General features: G+C 40.7%; 1 protein-coding gene and 1 long non-coding RNA gene across 11 annotated transcripts in view; one reads left to right on the top strand and one right to left on the bottom strand.

The window, feature by feature from the left end:
- The window catches only part of AFF4 (ALF transcription elongation factor 4), a 53,427-nt gene that overhangs the window by 26,711 nt on the left and 4,203 nt on the right, over positions 1–22,513 (bottom strand). For 5 of the 7 annotated variants that reach the window (XM_075509881.1, XM_075509877.1, XM_075509883.1 and 2 more), the window contains 4 exons: positions 7,626–7,752; positions 5,461–6,252; positions 4,030–4,074; positions 2,976–3,062 (listed from right to left, as the gene is read on the bottom strand). In XM_075509881.1, the coding sequence (XP_075365996.1) occupies positions 2,976–3,062; positions 4,030–4,074; positions 5,461–6,252; positions 7,626–7,748 (1,047 nt within the window). In that variant the 5' untranslated portion in view covers positions 7,749–7,752. Of the gene's footprint in view, positions 1–2,975; positions 3,063–4,029; positions 4,075–5,460; positions 6,253–7,625; positions 7,753–8,219; positions 8,360–10,840; positions 10,957–22,513 lie in introns of those variants that run through there. The other 2 variants (XM_075509882.1, XM_075509880.1) reach the window with 2 other exon arrangements.
- LOC142413598 (uncharacterized) lies at positions 1,085–21,236 on the top strand. 4 transcript variants are annotated; one of them, XR_012776854.1, is made up of 4 exons: positions 1,085–1,285; positions 1,463–1,657; positions 16,511–16,615; positions 17,129–21,236. It is a non-coding gene; the product is annotated as an uncharacterized LOC142413598 (long non-coding RNA). The 4 variants fall into 4 exon arrangements; XR_012776853.1 differs by having other exon boundaries at positions 1,145–1,285; positions 16,511–17,261; positions 17,648–21,236; XR_012776851.1 differs by having other exon boundaries at positions 1,094–1,285; positions 16,511–21,236.

The raw sequence follows: 22,513 nt of genomic DNA, 5'->3' as shown, positions 1-22,513 counted from the left end.
GACCTGACCGCTGGCCTTCTCGGTAACTCCAGCACAGGGCAGAGGCTGAACGAACCCGGAGACAGAACCCACCTCTTCAGAGATGCCTGGAGGGCGCTGCACGGGGGTACGCAGGTACAAAAACTGCCAACGCTCTCACCTGGCTTTGAAACGAAAAACTTCCACTCTCTGAGAAACAGCTGGGTTTTTTTAATACATTTTACAAACATGCCAGTATTTTTGGAGTTTTTGACTGCGAGCCCATGGCTTAAAAAAAGTTATATAGGATAAAATTATAGAGTGTTAGGTCATTGGATAACATTTTTTATCAAGACTCAGGAATCTACATTTTTTTCATAGCATCCATAAAACTTTCCCTGACCTATTTTCATGAAGTTTTATCATCTGATTCAAAGATTTCCTGATAATTATTAGTTATATTTATAGTAATGCAGCGAGGCCCCGGTCAGGAGCTTGTGTCCCTTCAAGCTACTCACTAGCTACACATAGGGAAAATCATCTTATCCCAACAGTCTTACAAATAAAATCGACTGGTCCACCAAAGGGAGCTTAATTTTATGTGCACAGGCAAAACATACCAAACTTCTGCACACAAGAGGAACGCTGTGAAACACTGCAGCATATTACTTGTAAATAAATTGAGCACTGTATTAAAGAGAACGAGCTTTCCTCGAACAGTATTCCTTGATTAAAGTAAACCACTGTTTTGTTTTGTTTTCTGAATTCTGCACTGGGTCCAGACTGCACAAGCCTATGGCTCGCTAACTCGCTGGAATTCTGCGAAGATCCTGCTGCCAAGAATGACAGAGGGGAGAAGGCAGAGGAAATTATAGGCTTTGGATGCGGAGAGAGAATTTGACAAAGTTCCATGGCTAAGATGTGCAGCCACAAAATAAAAAAGCTGGCAGAAAGTCGAAAGACTCAGAGCAGCCATAAATGGAAGTTTTTTGCAAACTGGGTGAAGAAACACAATCCAGGTTGATAGGTTCAAAAAACCACAACCTACCTTTTTTGTTCAAACAACTACAAGACTGTGCAATCTTACATAGTTTCTCTCTGCGTCAAAGACACACACATCTCTGCACACCTTCTTTCTTCCCAAACTGAGTCAAACACCAGAGAAACGCAGAAGCAAGCAGTTCTAGCAACCCCACAACCAAGTGTGCTCAAAAGTGTGTGAAGGGAAAACATCTCCCTAAAGGTTCAGGAGTAAGTATTGAAAGCAGTGGAATGAGTACCTTTGCTGACGAGGAAAGGTGTGGGATTTCTTTCTTTACAATAAAAGGTAAGAATTATTTCCAACTTCACAGTTTTATGTAACACAGCAAATAAACCCTGACTAAAAGAAATATATGCAAGATTAATATTGGTCTAATGTTAAGAAAAGAGACAACACGATTTATTTCTAGATACACCTTCAAAAGTAAAGCTGAGAACTGTATAGTATGTTCTGCATTTTCAGCTCACTGGAGAGAAGCAAGCAAGACGCAGTGAGGCAGAAAGATGCAACGCAGAGGGCGATGACAACAGGACTGCCCATAGCTTCAGGATATTTAGCCAGGACGAGAACCTGAACTGTTTAACTTCGCACCAGTCTGCGGGAGTTTTGTGGATGTGCGCTTACAACATGGGACCCGGAACCTTTGGCCAAAAGAAGGTGATGTCAAAGCATTCACACAAGACAATCTGCTTAGATTACATTAGAGACCTTGGTGAGAAAATCTCCTTAAAATACTTCACTGAACTGTTCTGTTTTGGGGAGCAATTTAGATCAAACAGGAAACTGATAGCAGCAAGTGGTGCTCTAGAACAGCAGTCTGGTCAGAGAAAGTGTAGTCTTAATTATTATGAAGGTAACTTAAAAGGCGAGCAGCATAATTTCTTCACTCTGAAGTTATGCCAAATTAGGGGTGGAGTACCCCAATCCATTTCAGAGATATGTTGAGTCTGGAGAAAAATTATACTGTCAAGTTAAATCTTTTACTGGTAATCAGTAGATACAGGAAGTAAAACATGAATTCTTGAATGAGTCAGCTATCGCAAGCTGAACTATACTTGCTAAAGTTGCTACCCACAGCTATCTAACCTGCCTATCTCCACCCTGCCTACCCATCGGCTTCCAAGACACTGCAGACTGCAGAGCTGTTTCAAGGCAAACACTCACCAGTGCCAGTTTGCCTTGAAACCCTGCAGCTGGGGCTGCCAGCCCCAGCCCCAGGGGAGGGAGCAAGCAGCTGAGAGCAAGAGAACTCCTTCCTCAGAGGTGTCAGCTCAAGCAGGTCTCCCAGAAACGTGCCCTGCGCTGCTAACAGCAGCAAAGAGCGACTGATTTCTCTTTAGAATTAATAGCTTAGACACTTCAGTAGTTATTAAGTATACGGGAGGTTAGGAAGAGATCTTTCGGAACAAGTGATCTGGAGATTTCTCTAGCAAAACATCTAATTTTAAAATGGTTTTAATTTTTTTGTAACTGAAAATACAAGATCTAATAGAACTATTAATGGACTTCAAAATTATGAGGAAAATTCAGTTTATGCAGAAACTTACATTTACATTTCTTAGCATTTACCAGCCAGTCTCCTTTGCTTTGCTAGATAGAGGTAAAGACAACACTTGCTTGCTTCTACACAAAACTGTGCAAAGCATTTCCCTAACAGGGAAAAAGGCTCAGTAGCATTTTCAAGCTTCAGAAGCATCCTGAAGAAGGTTTGGATTTATGAAACGAAAATTAAAAAGTAAAAAGAAAGCTATATTATAGACATCTTTGCAGACTGCTGTGTGTGTGTAAACCAGAGGAAAAACAATGACATTCTTCATATGGCTACTGCTGACAAATGTTGTTGTGAAGCAAGATAAAGACATGCAAAGCGCTGAAACAAACCCAGAATGAATTGAATTTAAAGGAGTTCCAAAATCCTGATCTTTATTAGGAGTTACTCTTTCAACAGCAGTCAGTATTTGACTACAGGACTAACCTTTGTTGGAAAAGGAAATTTTGACGGTTCAGTTTTGCATGGCGTATGAATAGCAGTCAGTGGAGGAGGCCAGGAATGGGTCATCTCCTATAACCAGAATAAAAAAGTTATTAACAAAATTAAAGCAAAGATTTGAAGTTACAATCTTGATTCAAATGGCAACCCTGTCGCTCAATTTTCAGTGCATTGTCCACACTTCACTAAGCTTTATATTCAAATCTTAATTTCCCAGATGCGTAACAAAGATTTTACACATAAACCTAAATCTTAAATTGTTACCCATGAGAACAGATAGTTAAGACATAATAACAAGCAGAAAGGCATAAATCAATAAGATTGGTTGGCCTGAACATAAACTGCAGTACAAGTCAGAGTCTGATCACTTCATACTGTGAAGAGCACATGTAGGATACAGGGGTAGAAAGAAGAATCCTAGGAAAGGGAAGCCTATAAAGTTTGAGGGAAAAGGGGAAAATCAAATGCCTGAAGCTGGAAAGAAAGTGCCATGTATTCTCTCAGAGCATCTCCAAGGACCACGGAGTACTGAAGGTCAGAGCAAATGGTAAGCCATGGAAATGCTCAAGGGGAATCTGATGATTCTTTTGTGATAGTAGACATACGACCAGGGGGATCACGTGAGGGGTAAAAAGGCTTGAGAAAATAACCTAGGTAGAAGGGAAAGTTCTGCCATGGGGTAGCAAAAAAATTACTATAATCTAAAAAGATAGCAGAATGTAAGAACTGTATTTTGGTGGAAGAAATGGGTAATTCTGCTTAGGTTCACAGGGAGGTGGCCTGGAAGAACAGGAATGCAGTGAGGATATCCAGCAGATGACGTGCACGCCCAGCAACGCCCAGTGCCCAGCTCACACACAGCTCTGCTTCGTTTTCCCCGGTCTACCGGCACTAGAGGCATAATTGAAGAGCTCTCCTGTAACGACTTGCAGCCAAGTCAATTTAAAAGGCACTAATCGACTGCAGAGTACCTTCCACCTCCTCAGTAGTGTTTGTATTTTCAACAAATAAGTTATGAACAAGAGCACAGAGAACTTACTTTTAGAATCTCATCCACGCAGCTCACATCACCAGATGCTGATGCCTACAAATCAAAACTCAAGATTAATGTCTCCTAAAGCAAATTTTCCTTAAAAGATCCCCGGGGCTAGAAACAGTTAAAAATAAACTTCAATCCTTATCATGATTCATATGGACTCTATATAGATACAGACAGACCTTGTTAATTCTTTTCAGCAACATTAATTTTAATATCACAGATCCATATTTTTATGGTATGAGTCACATCCAGTTATGAAAAGCAAATACATGAGATCTATAAAACTGCCACAATAATCTCTTACTTTTCACTTGACAGTTAAAGTGATCATAGGCAGTCAGTGATACTAAAAACTTCTAGAGAGAGGAAAGAGAATCGTAGCTTTCAATCATTTCCTGGAAGAAGCCACTGGATAATACCTGAATTCAAATGCATAACTGTGAATATACAGTAATGACAAACTGCATTATGAAGTAAAACATACATTACAGCACGAACCTAGAAACAGCATAATTATGAAACTATGACTCTTCTGCATCCCTGACTGCTGCAAGCAGAAAGGAAGCAGAGCTACTATACGATTCACTGCATCAGCATTAGCACGTCAAGTCTTCACGAATAAGAAAATAATTTATTTTCAAATTTCCTTACCTGTGTCCTGGATCTTATTTTGCTATTTGTTGAAATCCCAGGAACAAATGCTTTTCTCTAGCTACCATGATTCAAGCAGTTAAATAGGAGATGCAGTGATATTTTATTATTAAGAAAGGTACTCTCCTTGGACGTGAGCTGTAGTCAGAGCCTGTGCCTTAACGATTCAGAATTACCAGACTACTAAAAGTTGTTAATCCAACAGTATTTTGTATCCAGGTAACTTGTATCCTGATACAAGTTCTGAGCCCTGTTCAATTTGGTGTGCTTTAGGGTTAGCTTATTTTCCCTAGGTGAAGGTATAATAATCACATCCAGTAATTGCTACACACTTCAAAAGAAAGTCTGATATACGCAGATAGTATCACTAGTAAGACAACATGGTTCCCAGTAATGACAATATATGTATCTAGCTTGTCAAAACATTTGTGAATATCCTGCTATTTCACTAACTTCTGACTACAGAAATACTCTATGAAAATTAGCCTCTCTGGGTTAAGTTAGCCTTTCTGAATGTCTCATAGCCTTTATTTAATGCAAATCACAGTATCCACACGGAAGAAGGAGAAGGAAAAAATAATTACTTTTGCACATTCCCCATTTAAAATACAGGTCTTCACTGCATAAGTTTAAGATGCTTTGTGTAACAAAAAACCAAAACAAAACAGTGTTTACTAAAAACTGAATTTCGGTTATGTAGATTGGGATTTTAAAGAAGCTGGAAAATCCCAGCCCAAAGGGACTTACATTTAAGAAGCCAGGAATCAGACAGCAACTTACATCTAGAGGTTGAGAAGGTATTTTCAGCTTGGTTAGATGTGCTTTGCTGCTAGGCTTCAGCTCATTCACGCTGCTGCTGTGAGTCTGACTACTGTAGTGTTCGGAGGATAACTTTGGTTCCATGGATTCCTGTCCATCCATTGGCCTTACGTATGCAGTGGGTTTCTGTAACATTGAACTGGACTTGGACATTAGTGAGGGTGGAAAAGACTGATTAGAGTGTTGTCCACTTGAAAATGAGGGTACGCGGGAGGGAGAGTCCCAGTTGGCATCAGGATCCCGGGGAGATTTTGAACGTTGATGTTCTTTGCCGTGGTGATCATTTCCATGAGATCTCGAATGACTGGAGCTCAACGAAGAAACAGCAGATGGTTTTCCAGGGCTGGAAGAACGGGGTTTGGAGTGTTCGGACCCATGCTGGCTTTTTTTGCGGCTGCTGCTGCTACTGTACGAGTCACGGTCATGCCTCTGGCCACTACTGCTAGTGTTATTGCCACTGCCACGCTGACTACTATGTCCGCTCTGTAAACCCGAGGACCGTTTCTGAGATTGCGAGGAAGTGCTAGGTGCTGGTCCTACAGGAGTCCATTTGCTGCTCTGATGTGAGCTAGTATTATGTCTCTGATCACCAAAGAAACTTTGGTTTGATTTTTCATCTGGTGTTGATGGTACAGTTGGTTTGGGAATTCCAACAAGCTTTTGTAGCGATCTATCTCCTATAAGATCCTTCATTTCATCATAATTACCAAGCATGCTCTGAATACGACTAGACAATTTGTCTTCTTTGCTGGTCTGTGAAAATAATTTAAAAAAATAATGCTTTAAAAAACTCACAGCTTCACTTTTAGTTAATTGACTTGACAACTACTGCAGTTAATCTTAAATGTCAGGGCTAAGATCATGACTAGCATCCATGTCCTTTTTGCCATTGTTTCCAATTCCCAATTTTAGTTCTTAAAGCAGTAATTTAACCCCTTAAAGCATAGGGAAAAGATGTACAGCAGCAGCAGGAACAGTTGAAACAGCACGAATCGGTGCTTCAAATAATGCATTGGTGAGCTGGATGCAAGTTTAAAAATTGTAGATGCCTACTGTCGCCTTAAAGACTATTTCCCTAATACAGAGTGCATTAGTCCTAAAAAGTTTTAATTAACAGTAAAATAAAATCAGCTTAACCTCACCACTGTATGTCATTTTCAATTGGTATTTATACTGGCATAATTCTTGTTGCCAACAGTTATAAGGGTTCTTTCTTATATAACCAGTTTGTTTTCCAAATCAGGTACACTGTATCGTTACCCATATATCCCAACCAGCTCTAGTTAACCTCATCCATGTGGGATTCGGTTATCAAGCACAGTGAAGCAATGGGACAGGAATCAAAACAAAAAACATTTCTCAACTTTCCTCCTGCAGGAGGACAGTTTTCAGTCACAATGTTTTACTTCTTGCAAACCAGCTGAAATTGTGACAAGGGCATGGGTTTGCTTTCAACATGAGTTTTGAGCTACATAATGAAAATCTTCAATGGTACTTTTTTAGCTATCCCAGAATTAGGTTATTTTTTTGCAGTTCTGTTCAGCAAATCAAACCAAGAAGGAAACCTAGCACAGGTTTAAAGCTGTACAAGATCATAAACAGAGTCAACTCCTTCAAAGCAAACTAAAAAAATCAGATACAAACAATTGAGGTATTAATTAAAGCTGACCGCTCTATTGTATCAGGCATTTCAGTGTTTAAAATTAACCTCCTATTTAAACATTCTCTTTCTGAACTTACCCAGGTCTGGATTACATTGATTGAAGGTTAGAAAGTTTAGCAACAGGCTAAAGCACCCAAAAAAAGCAATATGGCTCCACACAATGGACAGTTTAATTGTTTTGAGTCACTGTAGCAAAAGCAGAAGAAAGCCAAATAATTTTATGGTTTTATCATCCCTTCTCTCACTCCCTACAAAGCAGCCCCTCCTTCGTAAGCATTATTATAAATCTGCCAGTAGAGCCAGTTAGTAACTGTCCATCCTTACTTTCAAGCCCTGCTTAAATACTTGGTTGACATAAGAGCTGTGGATCTAAAAAGAGTGCAGATAAAAATAAATTTAAAATACGAATTTGCATACGACTTCTGCTATAAGAACTGCATTTGTAAGAACTGCATAAACTCACAACTTTGTATGGTTCAGCAAAGAGAGGAGAGTTAGGTGGAAAGGCTTCTTCACCCTGTTGAATTTCTTGATTTCGCCTTTCCCTTTCTTTCATACGCAGCACATTCCGGTCTTCACGGTTCATGTTGCTATGAATAAAAAATAATTTCTGATCACTGAAGGAAACGAGGAGGGATGCAAGCGCACACAGTTAGCTCCTGTACCTGTTTTGCCGAAAGAACGATCTCTGTTAAAAACCCCCTGCTGACTGTAACTCCTCAAAACTGAAAAGATGTTTGTCCAATTTAAGACACCTCGCACTTACAAGAGCTATAACCCCCAATCTACAGCTAGCTTCTAACAGGGAAAGTTTATGCAGTAATAAAAAAATGAAAAAAAAACACAAAGTCCTCAGGCAAGTAACTATTTCAAACCATTTCACCTGCTTGAATCATTTAGCTATTTCAACCCACGCTGTACATCTCCCATTCATGTCTAAAATACTTTTTCTCCTCCACATCCCCCAAATGTTCTGCAATTTTACTCTCTTATCCCCCCACCCGTTCAGTGCCTGACTTCTACTTTGGTTTTGGGGTTATTTTTGCTGCTGACATACCTTTATTGGCAGCCATTCTCCAACATATTCTAACCTCAAGCTTTGATGTTGTTTCCAGGTCTCCCCTTCTCCCTGACTCCCAAAAGACCTTTGTACTCAAAGCAGTAATTTCAGTGAAGTTCTGGCAATATTGCACCTTTTGCCTTAGACCATACAGTGCTCTCCCACTGCAAAAAAGCAGATTAAAAAACTGCCAATCTCCCCTCTGACAAATTTTACTTTGCAGTTTGGTCTTGCTGCTTGAGCAGAAATACATTGAATTGTGCACACTCCCCCCCCCCCCCCCCCCCCCCCAAAAAAAAAAGTTGGAAAAGAGTCCCTTTGAGCGTTATAAAGCATCAGGACTTAAAGGAGTAAACAAAATAAGCTGATAAATAAGGCAGTACTAACTCTTTTAACATGTGCTATACTCCGTATCAAGAGATTGGTAAGTGTGCCTTACTGATCTGCAAAAAGTATGGTAGGTGCTTACAGGAAAGAAATAGATGTTCTTCCACTTAATTAGCAGTCTAAAATGAAAATATCATCTGCTTAGAAAATTGTTATTTCATGTTTTTAGACAGCTGCCTGATTATTAAAAAAAATTGCTACAGCATTACTTTGAAAGCCATGCAAAACCAGCTACTCCATTCTAAACAAGATGACTTCAACCTATCACTCAGTTTTTTAAATATCAGTCTTTTCACCTTAATAACATTTTAGCCTCTTACTGTAATTTCTTACTCATTTGGCTTCATTTTGTCTACTACTCTGAATATAGTGAAATCTAAGAGGATGCCAAAACCAGAATAAACCCACAGTGTAAGTTTAAATCTTTGATGTTTTTTTAGGGCGACGGGTTTGTTGTATTTCCCTGCATTGTAAACATTTGCATTGTAAACAAGGCAAAAGCACTAGCATAATCCAACTCGATGCTGATATCAAGCCTATGAATACGATAACTTTTAAATTAGATGTGAAAAATCACTTTTTTCTCCAGTTATCCTGTAATCAGCTGAACTCACGTAACTGCAAGTGAACACCAAGGCTGCCTACGGAGGGAGGGACGCGTACACTGGGATGTGGCGAGCGAACTCCCTGCGTCATCCTGACATTAACGGCAAACTTGTTTTAAAAGTCTGAGGCTTAAAAAGCTTATTCTTCAGGCGGAAGCCCTATTTCTTATACATGTAGGATTTAAACAGAGACAAATATCAGATTTAATTATAGATACTGATCGGTTAAAGCCAACTGGAACAGTCTGATGCCATTTTACTATTAAAGGCAAAATGCAAGGCAAGGATAGGAGTACCCTATCCTTCAGTAGTTCATTCACATCAATACACCAAGATTGTGAATTATATACAGCCATGCATTTAGAAGATTATCATCTTAACTAAGAATTTTACATCTACGTTTTACGAACAGAGGGTTAAATATTAACAAAGACCTTTACTATTTTTTACCGAAACAAGCATCATCTTTCAAAATTGTATCAACATTTACTATAACTCTTGGGATGGAGGAAAAAACCAAGATTTGTACCAACACTGCCACACGGAAGGAACATTATAGCAAAGACCCACTTGAGATCAGAGCTGGAGCAAAACCAGAGTTGATCTGGCTCTACCTGCCAGGTCAATGCAAAATTAGTCATCAGAAATAATACCAGCTAATCACACTTTTTAGCACTCCTCCCTGGTCTTTTGTAGTATGAGAAATACGTAGCAGTAAATGAGAACTATCTTCATGGGTAGTCATTTTGACTGTATGGGGATTGGGTTTAGGGTTTTTAAGCTTTTTATTAGAGTCAATAATTTGAATGTGATCCTTGTTTCTATCTAATCTAATCTTCTAAATCTCTACACAGAGATATTTTAAGTGCCTACAATGTGTACTAAGCTATTAAAATCACACTAGCATTAAATGTGTAAACAAATGAAGTTAGTGGGGCTTTCTTAACTCTGTGCTTCAGACAACTTCCCAGTCAAATTCGTATCTTCCACAGCCACGAAACATAACAGAAGATAAATCTGCCCGTGTTCAGGAAAAGCAAGCAGTAGAGGTACTTTGAGAAGCAGAAGACTAAGGCATGCCTACTGAATCAATATCGCTAGCAATTAACCTCAGCATAACGGAAATTGCAAAACTAACTTTTCAGACCACTTGTAATTATAACGAACTTTAAAAATCCCCTATCCAAAATTCTACTGCTGTGAGCAAAGTTATGTGCTATTTCCCGGTCCTGATCAAAGTTATGTACTATTTGCTGGTCCTCAGGTCTTTTCGCCCCAAGTCAGAGCGGGCACCAGCCCCGTCTGATGCTGGCACGAGAAGCTCCGTTCTCTCCCAGTTTCATCACTGACTGGTGGGAAGGAGCTCGGCCCCGTCGCCGCTCCCACCACCGCTGCAGACGCAGTCAGAGCTGCACGGAGGCAGAACCGCTTCTTCCTCTCCCACATCCACACCCGCTCCCCAGATTTAAACCTTTTCCCACAGGAGAAAAGAGCCCGGAGCAGCTCAGTGCAGCCGAGCTCCTGCCACCCCTACCCCACCCTCTGGGCAAGAGGACAGCATCTCTGCTCCTCCCTCCCTGCACACCAGGCCTGGAAGCGGAAGATGAAGAACTTGTTGACTTGTACCTGCTGCTATCAAGAGGATCCTGCTATAATTTCCCTTTCCCTCTTCCCGGGAGGCCTGAGCGAAAGTGTGAACTCCTAGGAGGAGCAGAGCCAGCCTAAGGGAGACAAAACTAATGCCCCCACAGCAAGGACCAAAGTCCCCTTAATTTCCACATCTGTGGAAAGAAAAATTCAAAAATTAAAAGAAATTAGAAAAGAGGCCTAAAGCACAGCATAGTATTTCCATTTTTAGAAAGTCTAATCCTGTATGGTTTGAGCCGTTATTTTGCAGTTAGCCACGCTGTACTCTGCACAGCCCATTCAGTACCTGACTTGACTACACAACTGACTGTTCAAATCTCATGCCTTTTCTCCAGCTCAATATGAAGAGCTGAAAGAAAAAGGAAATTCAGCAGGAAGTTCACAGAAACTTCCGACACAAAATTCACTTGTGCGTATTCTTTAACGACTGTCAACTCCTTATCTAGATGTACTGAGCAAATGAGCTAGGCGAGCGTCATTCGAATCATCCATACCAGAAACACAATTTTCATTTCTTGTTCCAACGTCTTACTAAATCCTATTTGGTATTTCTGTTCATCCTCAATCCAAAAAGGGCATGGCTTTGGCTAGAGTTCACTCAAGCAATCATCATCTTGGACTTTATAACTCGCGTTATGAAATTGCAGCGTTGCTGCTGCCCTGCCTGCCCGCTGCAGCCTTCTCCTGCTTCCCACCTCCCACCCCCCCAGCTCTGGGGCGGGGGGACAGATCCCAGCTATGGGACTACATTTTCCGTTTTAAAAAAAAAAAAAAAAAAAAAAAAACAAAACAACAAAACCAACTGACGCACCCACATTGCCAAAGTTTTACTGGCGACGCCGTTAAAAGAAAGAGGACCTTGGCCAAACCCTGAGCACAGGCGTAGGACTAACAGCTTACTTCTCACCCCTCTTGAACCACATCAGGCATCTGAGAGCCTGTCCTTGCAGAAGTTCACCAGCACCCTCAGCAGCAGCAGGATTACTCCATCTTCCCAGACACCCTAAGGCAAAACCATCAAAGGTGAAGGTCTGCCCGAGGAACCCTCCACACGCAGCCCATCAAAAAGTGATCCAAACCCACCGCTTTTCAACCAGGCATTAGTGGATCTTCAAAGCGTGTTTACAACACCTTGACTTCCTTCAAGACATCCTCATTTAACTCAAGGGCTTTCTTCTATCTCAATTGGTTTCATAAGCAAGAGAAATCAAACAGTTTGTTTATCCAGTGCTGGTTAATTGGCTGTGATGAAACACAAATTTTGTTTGACAACATTTGGCCATGAACGATAAACAGTCTTCAGAGAGAACCCACGATATCTAGCGCTTCGTGCAGGGCACACCCAGCTGCGCGAAGCACAGACAGCTCCAACGAGTTTTTTTTTTTTAAAGAACGAGTGAAAGAAAAAAAGCTGGAAATCCTGCTTGGAATAAGGAATGATAAGTTTTCAGAGTGCATTTAAAAATACCAGGAACTGCCTTAATGCTGCATCCAGCTCCCTCCCAAAGATACCTGTTACTTATTTCAAGTATTATTCTTACTTGTACCATGAATAGCAAGGAGCATCTAAGGAGTTGGCATGGCATGCTTCTCCCAACTTGTGCGTCGAGTATGGCATCACTACTAATCCTGTCACGAAAATCACATACACAATCCTAAAATGCTACTCTGTCAGCTTTTAATAGAAATGCATTCACATAAGAGCTGTTAAATAAAGGAGAAATTAAAAAATAATGGCCCCGCAACAACAAAATGAACAAAAACCCAGCAACACGCAAAGCAGGAACATGCTGTGGTGTCACCAAGAACTATTTAATGCTTATCACATAAAAGTGAATGCGTAGTCTTAACTTCTAGCTTTCTACATTATGGTAAAGAAAAGAAACCTGCAGGGAAAAAAAGAAAACATTTCCTACTAAAATGACACAGTTTTGCACAAAATAGTATGCTTCTCCAGGTACGGCTGAAAGGACAATCACGATGTCACAAACATAGAAGCACTACAATCATCAAAGTTGTCTTCATAGAGTTTTATAACACTGAAATAAGGAACAAAACTAAGAACGAGAGTTTACAGAGAATTCAAATAATACTCATATGTGTCAAGAAACAGGAAAAAATGTTTCAAAAGGATGGAGTATTCCACTTTTTTACAAAATAATTTTTTTACAAATACACACCAGTGATTCACCGTTAACATAAAGATAAATGTTTCCGTAATATAAACATAAATGTTTGTAGCCCACCCTTCATGTCAGGGATTCCTTCTGCACGTTCAACAATGTGATCATAAACTACTGTAAGAGCTGGACGTGAACACCTTTGTACGTACCGTGAGGGTGGGAGAGCTCTAAAAACCAGTAAATAATAAAAAACCCCAGTTGGCCTAGGTCAGGTTAATGTTTGATGAGAACTACCAGGGAGGGCAGAGCTCGCCGTTTGCTATAGGCATTCCTCCTCCCTACTCGGCTCCGAAACACCGCAGAAATCCCCAAGAAAGCACTATACGCCTGGACTTGCCACTGCCTCTCAGACAAATGAGCACAAATCCTTCACCACCGTTAGTCGAGAAAAATTTCACAGTGCTTTTTGTAAGAGCACGTTGCTAATTCCAGTGTCTCAGTCAAGTGATGATGCAAATAACTGCATCCTGCTCTTTAGTTTTACCTGCCAGATTCCCCCCTTTGCTCCCCAAAACTCTATCGGGTTACCCAAGGATCAGCCAGCCAGCATCTGCTACTTGAGAAGCCACCAGACTGCAATGATGGATTTAAGAATTATAGTGATGATTGGTACTCAACAGTAACTACTGAAAAAGGACTTGGGGATCCTTTAGAACTAAAGAGGCTCTGTAAGTCTAACATCTTGGTAAACAAGTTCAGATGAGAAGTGGGTATGGTATTCATCAGACACGAGATTCAGCACATAGAAGCAAGGACTGCGTTTTGACTAAGGTAGAAGTTAACACCCAGCAACTGGATTGTAGAAGCCAAATTAAGGAGGAAACTAACTTCAGCTGCAATATAGCTCATTTAAAACCAAGTTTTAAGTCAATTTCTAAAACATCTTAAAATTGTTTATGTCCAAGAAGAATTTGCGAGACTGGTTTGATGTAATTTACTCAAGAGATCTTAAGAGATTCAAAACTATCCGTTCTTTAAAATGCCGTATTTTGGGACAAAAGTATTACAGGGTAGTGAAAATGCCTGGTCCTCCCTTCTCCTCAATCAACCTTACACAGGCGTCAGTTTTATTTTGTGTCACCATCACGGACAAGCTCTAACGATAACAGCCACGACTGCAGATCACTCTTGCGTCAGCACACAAACCATGAAGGGACCACACCGCACCTCCCAGACTCTTCTGCAAGGCTGGTAGCTCCCACCCAAAGAGCTGTTCCAAAGAAATAGTCCCCATCTCCTCTGAAAATAAGCAGACCTGAGGCTACTGGCTCTGCCTGATTTTCTTTTTTCTATCCCATTTATGGACAGGAAGAGGCAACAGCTACCTGGCTCTCAGAAACAAAGTTCCCAGCGCTGCTTCTTCGTGGAGAGCAGAGCTGCTCACAGGACATCAGCTTCAGTCCCTCCTTTTTGTCCTGTCTCTTCAGAAACGGTAGAGAAATAGGGAAGTCTGGGAAGTGACAGCACAACTCCCTGCTCTCTCCTCCTCTCTCAGTGGACGCAAAGAGCAGAGGAAGGTTCACTCCTCCATCAGCTGTTCCTCTACCTGCCGCAAAGCAAAGGCACATGCGGATGGCACAGATCCCACAGAGGAACAACCCAACAGTGGCGTTACAGACTCTCAAGGGAAAACAGTATCTCTAAAATTGAATGCTGTGATACAACAAAGCCACAGTCTACTAAAATTGTGTCATTTTCTGCACCTACCACAACGCCAAGTCAGGTTAAGACAGAGGAGCCTCAACGTACTCTTGTTATCAACCGAGCCTGAGCCGGAAGAGGCAAGTAAAGCTCGTTCCTGCTGCTGAGCGAAGCAGAATTTCAACATTGCCTTCCCAAGTTTTTGCATTTCTATTTGCTTCATCTTGCAATACCAAAATTACTTTCAGGGATACGAGGCTTTCTTAGCCAAGGCAATGATACTCTTTTTAACATCATCTGAAGCTCGAGCCCCGACGTCCTACACTTCAGAAGATAACAAAACCGAAAGCACTACAGTGCAGACTGAACTCAGAGCTCTGCCATCCACTGGGAACACAAATTTGTTTCTCAGGCAAATCACAACTCAGCAAACTTCAACCCAGTTCAACCTCGCACTCAAACAACGACATTCTCCTCATCCTTCCAATTCTCCATCGCTGGTAGATTCCGTAATTTGCACAGTGCAAAGATGGAGCATCACGAACACAACATTTTTACATGCAATCTTTTCATGTCCACACAGGCCAACCAAAGTGTATTCTAATACTGTTTCCCAACAATATTCTGCAGTTTAATTGGGCAGAAACTTAATAACCGAATTCCTGTGCCTACATGTTCTTCTGTTTAAACTTTGAAGCCAAGACAATTGGTGTTTAAATTTTATTAAGCAATAGTTATTCAGACATCCAACATTAATCTGGCTATTATAGTTCTGACTTCCTCACATTAATTTACTTTCATAAAAGGCATCATTACATTTGAGTGTTATGAACTCTACGGTATTAGGATTAAGAAAGGATTCACTTCACAGAAATTCTCTGATAAATATGCTTTGTATAGGATTTGAAACAGTAGACAGTGTTTTAATGAGGTGCCATCCAAACTAAGAGAGTGAAAAGGCAAAAGGGAAAAACCACATTCATTTCAAGGTTCATATCCTTCTCCCATCTTACCAGCACTACAGAAAAAGCAAGGAGAGACATTACCCAGGTTTAACTGCCATTTCCTCCAGCCTTATTGAAAGATCATCTGTCTGCACTGTCTCACGAGACATTTATCTTGGACTTCCTATCGTAACCAAGGTGCACGCATTCTGCTGCATAACATACTAAAATGGAACAGCAGGGTTTGAGATAATAAATCCTGCTACTGTATAAACCACTCAGGTCTTTTGTAACTGCTCGCAGGAGTAAGGTCTCTTCCACATGACAAGGCTGTATAAATACTGATAGCATCTCTGCCTCTTCCCTTGCCCTCTCAAGCACAGCTTATTTCCCAAACACAACTTTTATTTGATGCATCTTCGCAACACAAGTATCAGTAATAAAATATTTGGGTGCTGTCAATACAGCCTGTGCCCAGCTCTACTTGGGACTTAAAGCAAAAGGCAATTTTTAAAATTTGAGAGTATAGTAGGGGTGTGGTTCCAAGCCCCTGGTCCAGGGCAGACGCCCAAAGCAGCTCCCGCCCCGTGCCGTGCCCCAGCCCTGCACCACCGTCCTGGTTGTGCTGACACGGCCATTTATTGGAGCCGGTTAAGCTGAATTAGGGCAACCTGTGCAGGTCCAAAATAGGTATTTTGGGGCAGGGTTATTTTTAAACACAAATAAGTTTGAACGCCCCCAAAACAGTCATATCAACATTAGAGAGCAGGAATAAGCAACCTGTTTAAGCAAAACAACAACAAAAAACCTAACAAACAAAAAACCACCCCAAAATCCACAAAAGTCTCATTACATTATTGCCTGTGTTTTTGGCATCGCAGTGCCACAGGTGGACTGTGTCTGCCACAGTTGAGAAGCAGCGTGGTTACGACTGATGAGACAAGAGCCAAAGGGTGCTGGAGGGCACGTCAGCAGACTGGCCAGCGGTAAGGAACTTCTCCATTTTGTGATTTAACTCTCTTCAGAAACATGGGAAAACACTCGCGGTATGCTACAGAAAGACCGAGCAGCACAACAAAGTGACTTACGTTTCCCAACTGTTACCAGAATAACCCAAGGGGGTGGAGGGGAAGCATCAAAAAGCCAACTGAGCTCATGCATGTCAGCATGTAAATAGCTTTTCTAAAGCGACGGCTTGAATTCGCGCAGCACCAATGGTCCCCATTAGCAGTTACAGTATTTCCAGGATTGCTTTGCATTTTGAAAACTGGAAGGGTTCACAGATTTCCTAAAACCCACAATTTTGAGTACCAGCAAAGAGAGAATAAGCATTTTAACTCTGATTCCCAGTTTTCAACCCTAACTTGTATGCAAAACGCTTACCAAATCCATCACCATTTGCTACCTGTCTAAAAACTGCTATTAATACATGAATGACGTGACAGCTCTGAGACCTGAGATACTTTCTGATAACTTAAAACTTTCTTTTTAAATTTAAGTACACTGAGATGATGAGAGTGCATATTAGTTAAACCTTGAAAAAACCCACCAGAGGAGTATTTAAGATCTGCAGACAAAGCAAAAAAAACCCAACTTTGAAGCAAGAGGAAGGGACCAGAACTATCTACAGAGGTAAGCTGAAATTCAGCAGGAAAGCCACAGCTTTGATGTGCAGTGCTTCCAAACAAACAGTAGTTAAAGAAGTTGGAAAGTTTTAACCTTTCATCCTACCTATTAAATGCCACCTGTATTTTATAATCCCTGGAAGCAGACTGAGAAAAACATTAACATTTCAGCAGCCACCGAGTATCAAGACATTTAGTATAGTGTCAATTACTTCAGGAAAACAGTTGATAAATGTTACTTTAGCTACACAAACCCTTTTAATAAAATGATGTTACCTTTTTTCCCCTAATGACGTGAAGTTGGGTTTGGTTTTTTTTCCCCTCCCAAAGTTCTTACAGCTTTTTCTCACTTTTCTGGATGTGGCCTTAAAACAAAACTCATGCTGTTCACAGCTCTATCAGATTTAAGCACCAAGAAGAGACTGAGCTACCAAAGACACCCCGGACAGAAGATGCCTTGGGCTGCTCCCCGTTTGCAGGGATCCCACGTCCCAGGCACGGGCAGCCGGGAATCGAACGGTGCCTTCGTGGTCGTCCCCGCAGAGCACCAGCACCGCTCGTGCGCAACCGCTGTCACGCGAGGACACCGCACTTACACCAGAGATGTGACAATTACGAACAATAATAATTACAAAGTATCTTCCGCAGAAGACACATAAACAGGTTTTGGTCTATCCAGACCAAAAACTTAACTTCTGCATTTGATAAACGAGTAAAGGCGTTGTGCAAGCTGGTTTTGAACTGCTGTTCCTAACGTATTTTTAACTATAAGCTAAAAGACTTGACAGACATGAAACATGAAACATAGAATCATAACAACATATATAATTTAAAGTCAGTGAGACTCAACGGATCTTGCCACTAGAGAAAGAAGTTAATCTTTTTCTCGTATTAAGTTAAAGAAAAACACATGCAACCTTGCAAAAGTCTTGTCAAAATTCAGTTGAATTTCAAAACACTTAATGCAAGAGGCCAGTTCAGTTCATACAGAGACCTTCAGCGTGTCAGTTTGTTACAAAGCTTAAACCTGATAACGCCTCTGTTAACAGATAAAACTGCTTTCAAGTGCTACAGAAATTACATGGCAAGAAACGCTTCTCATTGCTAGAGCTTCGAGGGATGTGGTGGGCAAACCAGCTTCGACTGAGCAGTTTTGTTGCCTTCCTTAGGCACCTGGCACAGATGGCAACTCCTCATCGTTGGCTGAATTAACGGAATTCTATTAAGTACAAGCTAAGATTCATTTTTTGAAGGTATGATTCACTACTTACTTACACATAATAATTTTAAAAAATATTAAGTTGTATAACGGATTAAAATAAATTGTATAAATACAAAGTACACTCCTGCTAGCAAGAAATCACCCCATTATACCAGCCAATGAGATGCAAATTTTGTACTCCACTTAAATAGAAACCAAGATTAAACCACACCCACTTTTGACCATCTTTAGTTTTCGGGTCTGTCAGTGAATCATGACTGAACGTATTTTAACATTCCTCAGAATAAATCCACGCCGGCACGTGCCGTGTAGGGAGGGCAGGAGTGCCACGCAGCGCACGCGAGTCCCGGCAGTCGCCGGTGCTCCCCCGCGTGCTGCGCTGCTTATCTGCATCAGCAGAGCAAACGGCAATTGGATTTATCAATCCCCCCCCACCCCCCCAAAAAAATCTCACAAGCTATTTGGGCCTACTACGTATGTGAAGAGGATGCTGTGAAAACATCTTTACGTGTCATTTTGGCATGGATCTTGCTTCATGTGGCCATAAAAGAATGCAACTTTTTTCTTAAAAAAGAGGAAATTGGAGAAAAAATGAAGGGGGAAAAAAAAAAAGTCCTTTTTAGGAGGTTATTAGTGATTAACAAATTTAAGTTGAAGACTACTTGTTAAAACTCTCTCCTAGTAAAACCTCTTTCTAGTAATTATTAGCTAAGAAGGTGACACAGTACAAACTTCTTACTTGTATTTTTTCCTCATTAAATGTAATTGGTGCAGATATTTCAGCAGAAGTCATCATTGCTCCAAGAAAAACCTTTTCACCCTTTGTCTTCTAAAGGCTATCTACACTATAGTTTTCACCGTGTTAGATCAATGTTTTAATACGATGCTAATTTATCCTATCAGCATCATAAGGACAAAATTAAATATAGTGGTTGTAAAACTTCACCAGCCAATTTAAAACAATATACCAAGCAGGTACAGCGGCCGTACCGCTTTCTGCCTACAGCCAGCGTGGACCGCAGTAGCAACGTACCAGCACAAGTCACTGACATACAAACCACAGGCGAACTGGAAGGTTTAATGGTAAATCTCCAACAAACAAACAAAAAACACCACCACCACCCCCCCCCAATATACAAAAACCTACTCAAAACACACAAACAAAACTATCAGTAAGCTCTTTTCCATACGGGACCACCCAGCACATCAAAAAAAAGACACGAGATAGGAAAAATATCAGTCCATTTTATCTCATTTTGGCCAATCTTTATGCTTCAAGGCCCTTGAAGTTACCAGAATAAAATAATACTAAGACATCTTTGTAAAAGCAAGCTTTTTTCAATCACAGCAACTTCCATCAGGTTACTATTCTTATTTATGCCAAAACACAGTACAACTTACTAAATTAAATTTACAATGTGTTCCTCCATTAAGTCCTTTAACCCCCATTTCTCCAGATTCAATTTTTCTGAAATTTTTATCTTAATGGCTCCATTTTTCAGATTTGGACTTTGACCAAGCAATTTTTAAAGTTATCTTTAAATAAGGAAATGCTTATGCTAACAGTAATGGAACACTGGAAAATGAGATTGGCACACTTCCGATTTTTTTTCCAGAAACTCTGGTTACTCCTCTGCCCACAAAATACGTAACATCACACAAAAACTAAATTCCCATTTTGATGTGGCTTTTTTTGGTTTGATTTTACCCTCCCCTATAGGAAAAATACTCCCTTAGTTGCTCCGCAGCCAAACTATACAAAGAGAATTGTGGACTCTTATCTCCTCGTCCTACTTGCTTTAATGATTTGTGCACATCAAAGCCTAATTAAAACCATTTAAGCACTTCCATCGCTGAAACCTCTTTAACGTCTTTTGGAAATTAAATTAAACGCAGAAACAAACAAACAAAAAATATGTGAATGCACAAAGGTGTACAATTGTGATCAGCTATTGAGCTTTGGTAGTAATGTTAGCATAGACGGCGACGTATGTGGGAATACACTTTTAGTATTTTGAAGCGTAACTTATATAAAAATATTGCACGCAACCAATATGAAATATTCATTTAAAAACAGATACTTGCGACAGGACCACGCTCACACTAAGGAAAGCGCATTCTACGTTTCTGACTGTTCTATGCAGCCCAAAAGCACAAGAGGAAAAAAAGCACTGAACGTAGCTGCTTGCGAGGGTAAATAAAGCTATCACAACTTGTTTCCAGATTTTCTGATGCTGCAGGACCAGTTACACTAACATTGCCTTATATGGCTCCAGGGTGGTTGTACATTTATCTGTGAGTACGCGTCTATCTATGGGTAGGTGCCTACTACCTTGGTATCTACACACTATATGCAGCTAGAAAGGCAACAAAAGATCCGCTCTGTTCTCCTCATGTTTATTTGGTTTCTAAATTTGAGATGCACTCCCGTTTCTCACAGCCCTGCCTGATCACAGATCGCGATTCAGCTCTCGAGGTAAAGATTCGCATGTGCCTGCTGCAGTTCAGTGAAGAAGTAGGAAAGAGAGGCTGTTCAATGGTGGGAGATCTCAGCAGGAACCAAAACTGTTGAGGAAGGTATCTAACATGGAGCAATTCACCTTGGTGAAATCTTAGAATCTGAGCTACGGACAAGTTTAAACAATTTTTCCTGTCTGAAGATTACTTTTTAACAGGTGACTGGTTGAAACACTATTTTCCCAATGTTTGGTTCTAAAAGTTAAACATACAACCATTTTTTCCTTGAAATTGGAAAACGTATGTAAATAAAATGAGGTTTGATCCAACTGTAGCGAGACACCAAGTACGCACCCCCATTTCCAGGAGACTACCTACAAAGTTACCTGAGTGCCTGCTCATTTTAACACCATATACAGTAAAAGCTACAGAGTGTTAAAAGCACTAAGCTTAGGTTTGGTTTGACACAGTCTCCGACACTGTTCCCAAGCCCAGGAGAGCTACTCCCGGGAGCTTCAGGAGGGACACCCACATTTTCAGGGCTCCCTTCTGCCCCTCCACAAATAAGCCACTAAACTTAAAAGCTGAGGAGTTTTGAGTCCAGTCCAAAAGACACGCATCTTAAAGCTGCTCTTGGAAACTGCAGATAATGGAGGAAACATCAATCCTTTGCAGGAAAATAAATACAGTGCTACCACTGGAGAGAACTGCACCATTATTCTGGCCTGCTGTCTACTATGTCTAGTCTTTATGCCCCCAATTTATGCCCCCTATTTATTCCCAGTGCTAGTGGGAATAAATAGCAAGAGACTGCTGTGAGGCTGCAGGAGTACAACGCCTACCCACAGGGAGAGATTTGGAATGATAAAACAGTCTGTCCTGAAAAACATGATCATTACAGGATTACAATATTAGTAAAAGCACACTCTATATTTAATTATAAAACATGGAAAGCAACACGTTCAAGTAAATTATCAATAAATGTTATGCCACGAATAAAAAGTAAGATGAACCGTAATAGAGAGATCAATAAAAGGGGGCTATGAGCTGTTTAGTGAGGTATTGTTGGGACTGAGTACCAGAGGTCAATAGAAAGAAGCGCAGGAAAACTTTTCTTAATGAGCTGTTAACAGAAGAAAATTAGTTCAAGACTTCAGGGCAAGAACTTTTCTTATTCAATGTCTGTACAGTACCAAGCACAAGGAGATTTTTTTTTTCTTTTTTTTGCTGTTGGTACCTGGCACTACTGCCAGTTAATAAACCAGGTTTTACATTCATCAGCAAGAATTAACGAATCAAGTAAGAACAAGAGACGTGACAACTTGAAGAACTACAAGCTTAATGCACTTGGGGAGAAAATATAGTTCACTACATTAGGGAAAAAAGAGGTTTGAAACACACAGTTGGAGAAAGAAACTTGGAAAGTAGTAAGAATTTGAGAGCCTGGGGAGATGGCAGACACCAAATTAGACTTGAGTGCATGAGGCAAACAATATCACAGCTACGGGGAAAATGGAATTTTGGACGGCACGTATGAAGCTGGCACAGAACCAGAGAAGGAAGCAAGCCGTGCTACGCTG

This window comes from Mycteria americana, chromosome 8, assembly GCF_035582795.1.
Source record: "Mycteria americana isolate JAX WOST 10 ecotype Jacksonville Zoo and Gardens chromosome 8, USCA_MyAme_1.0, whole genome shotgun sequence".
In the NCBI taxonomy this organism is placed as follows: Eukaryota; Metazoa; Chordata; class Aves; order Ciconiiformes; family Ciconiidae; genus Mycteria; species Mycteria americana.
The sequence above is the reverse complement of the archived record's forward strand: the minus strand, read 5'-3'. Positions and strand labels throughout refer to the sequence as shown.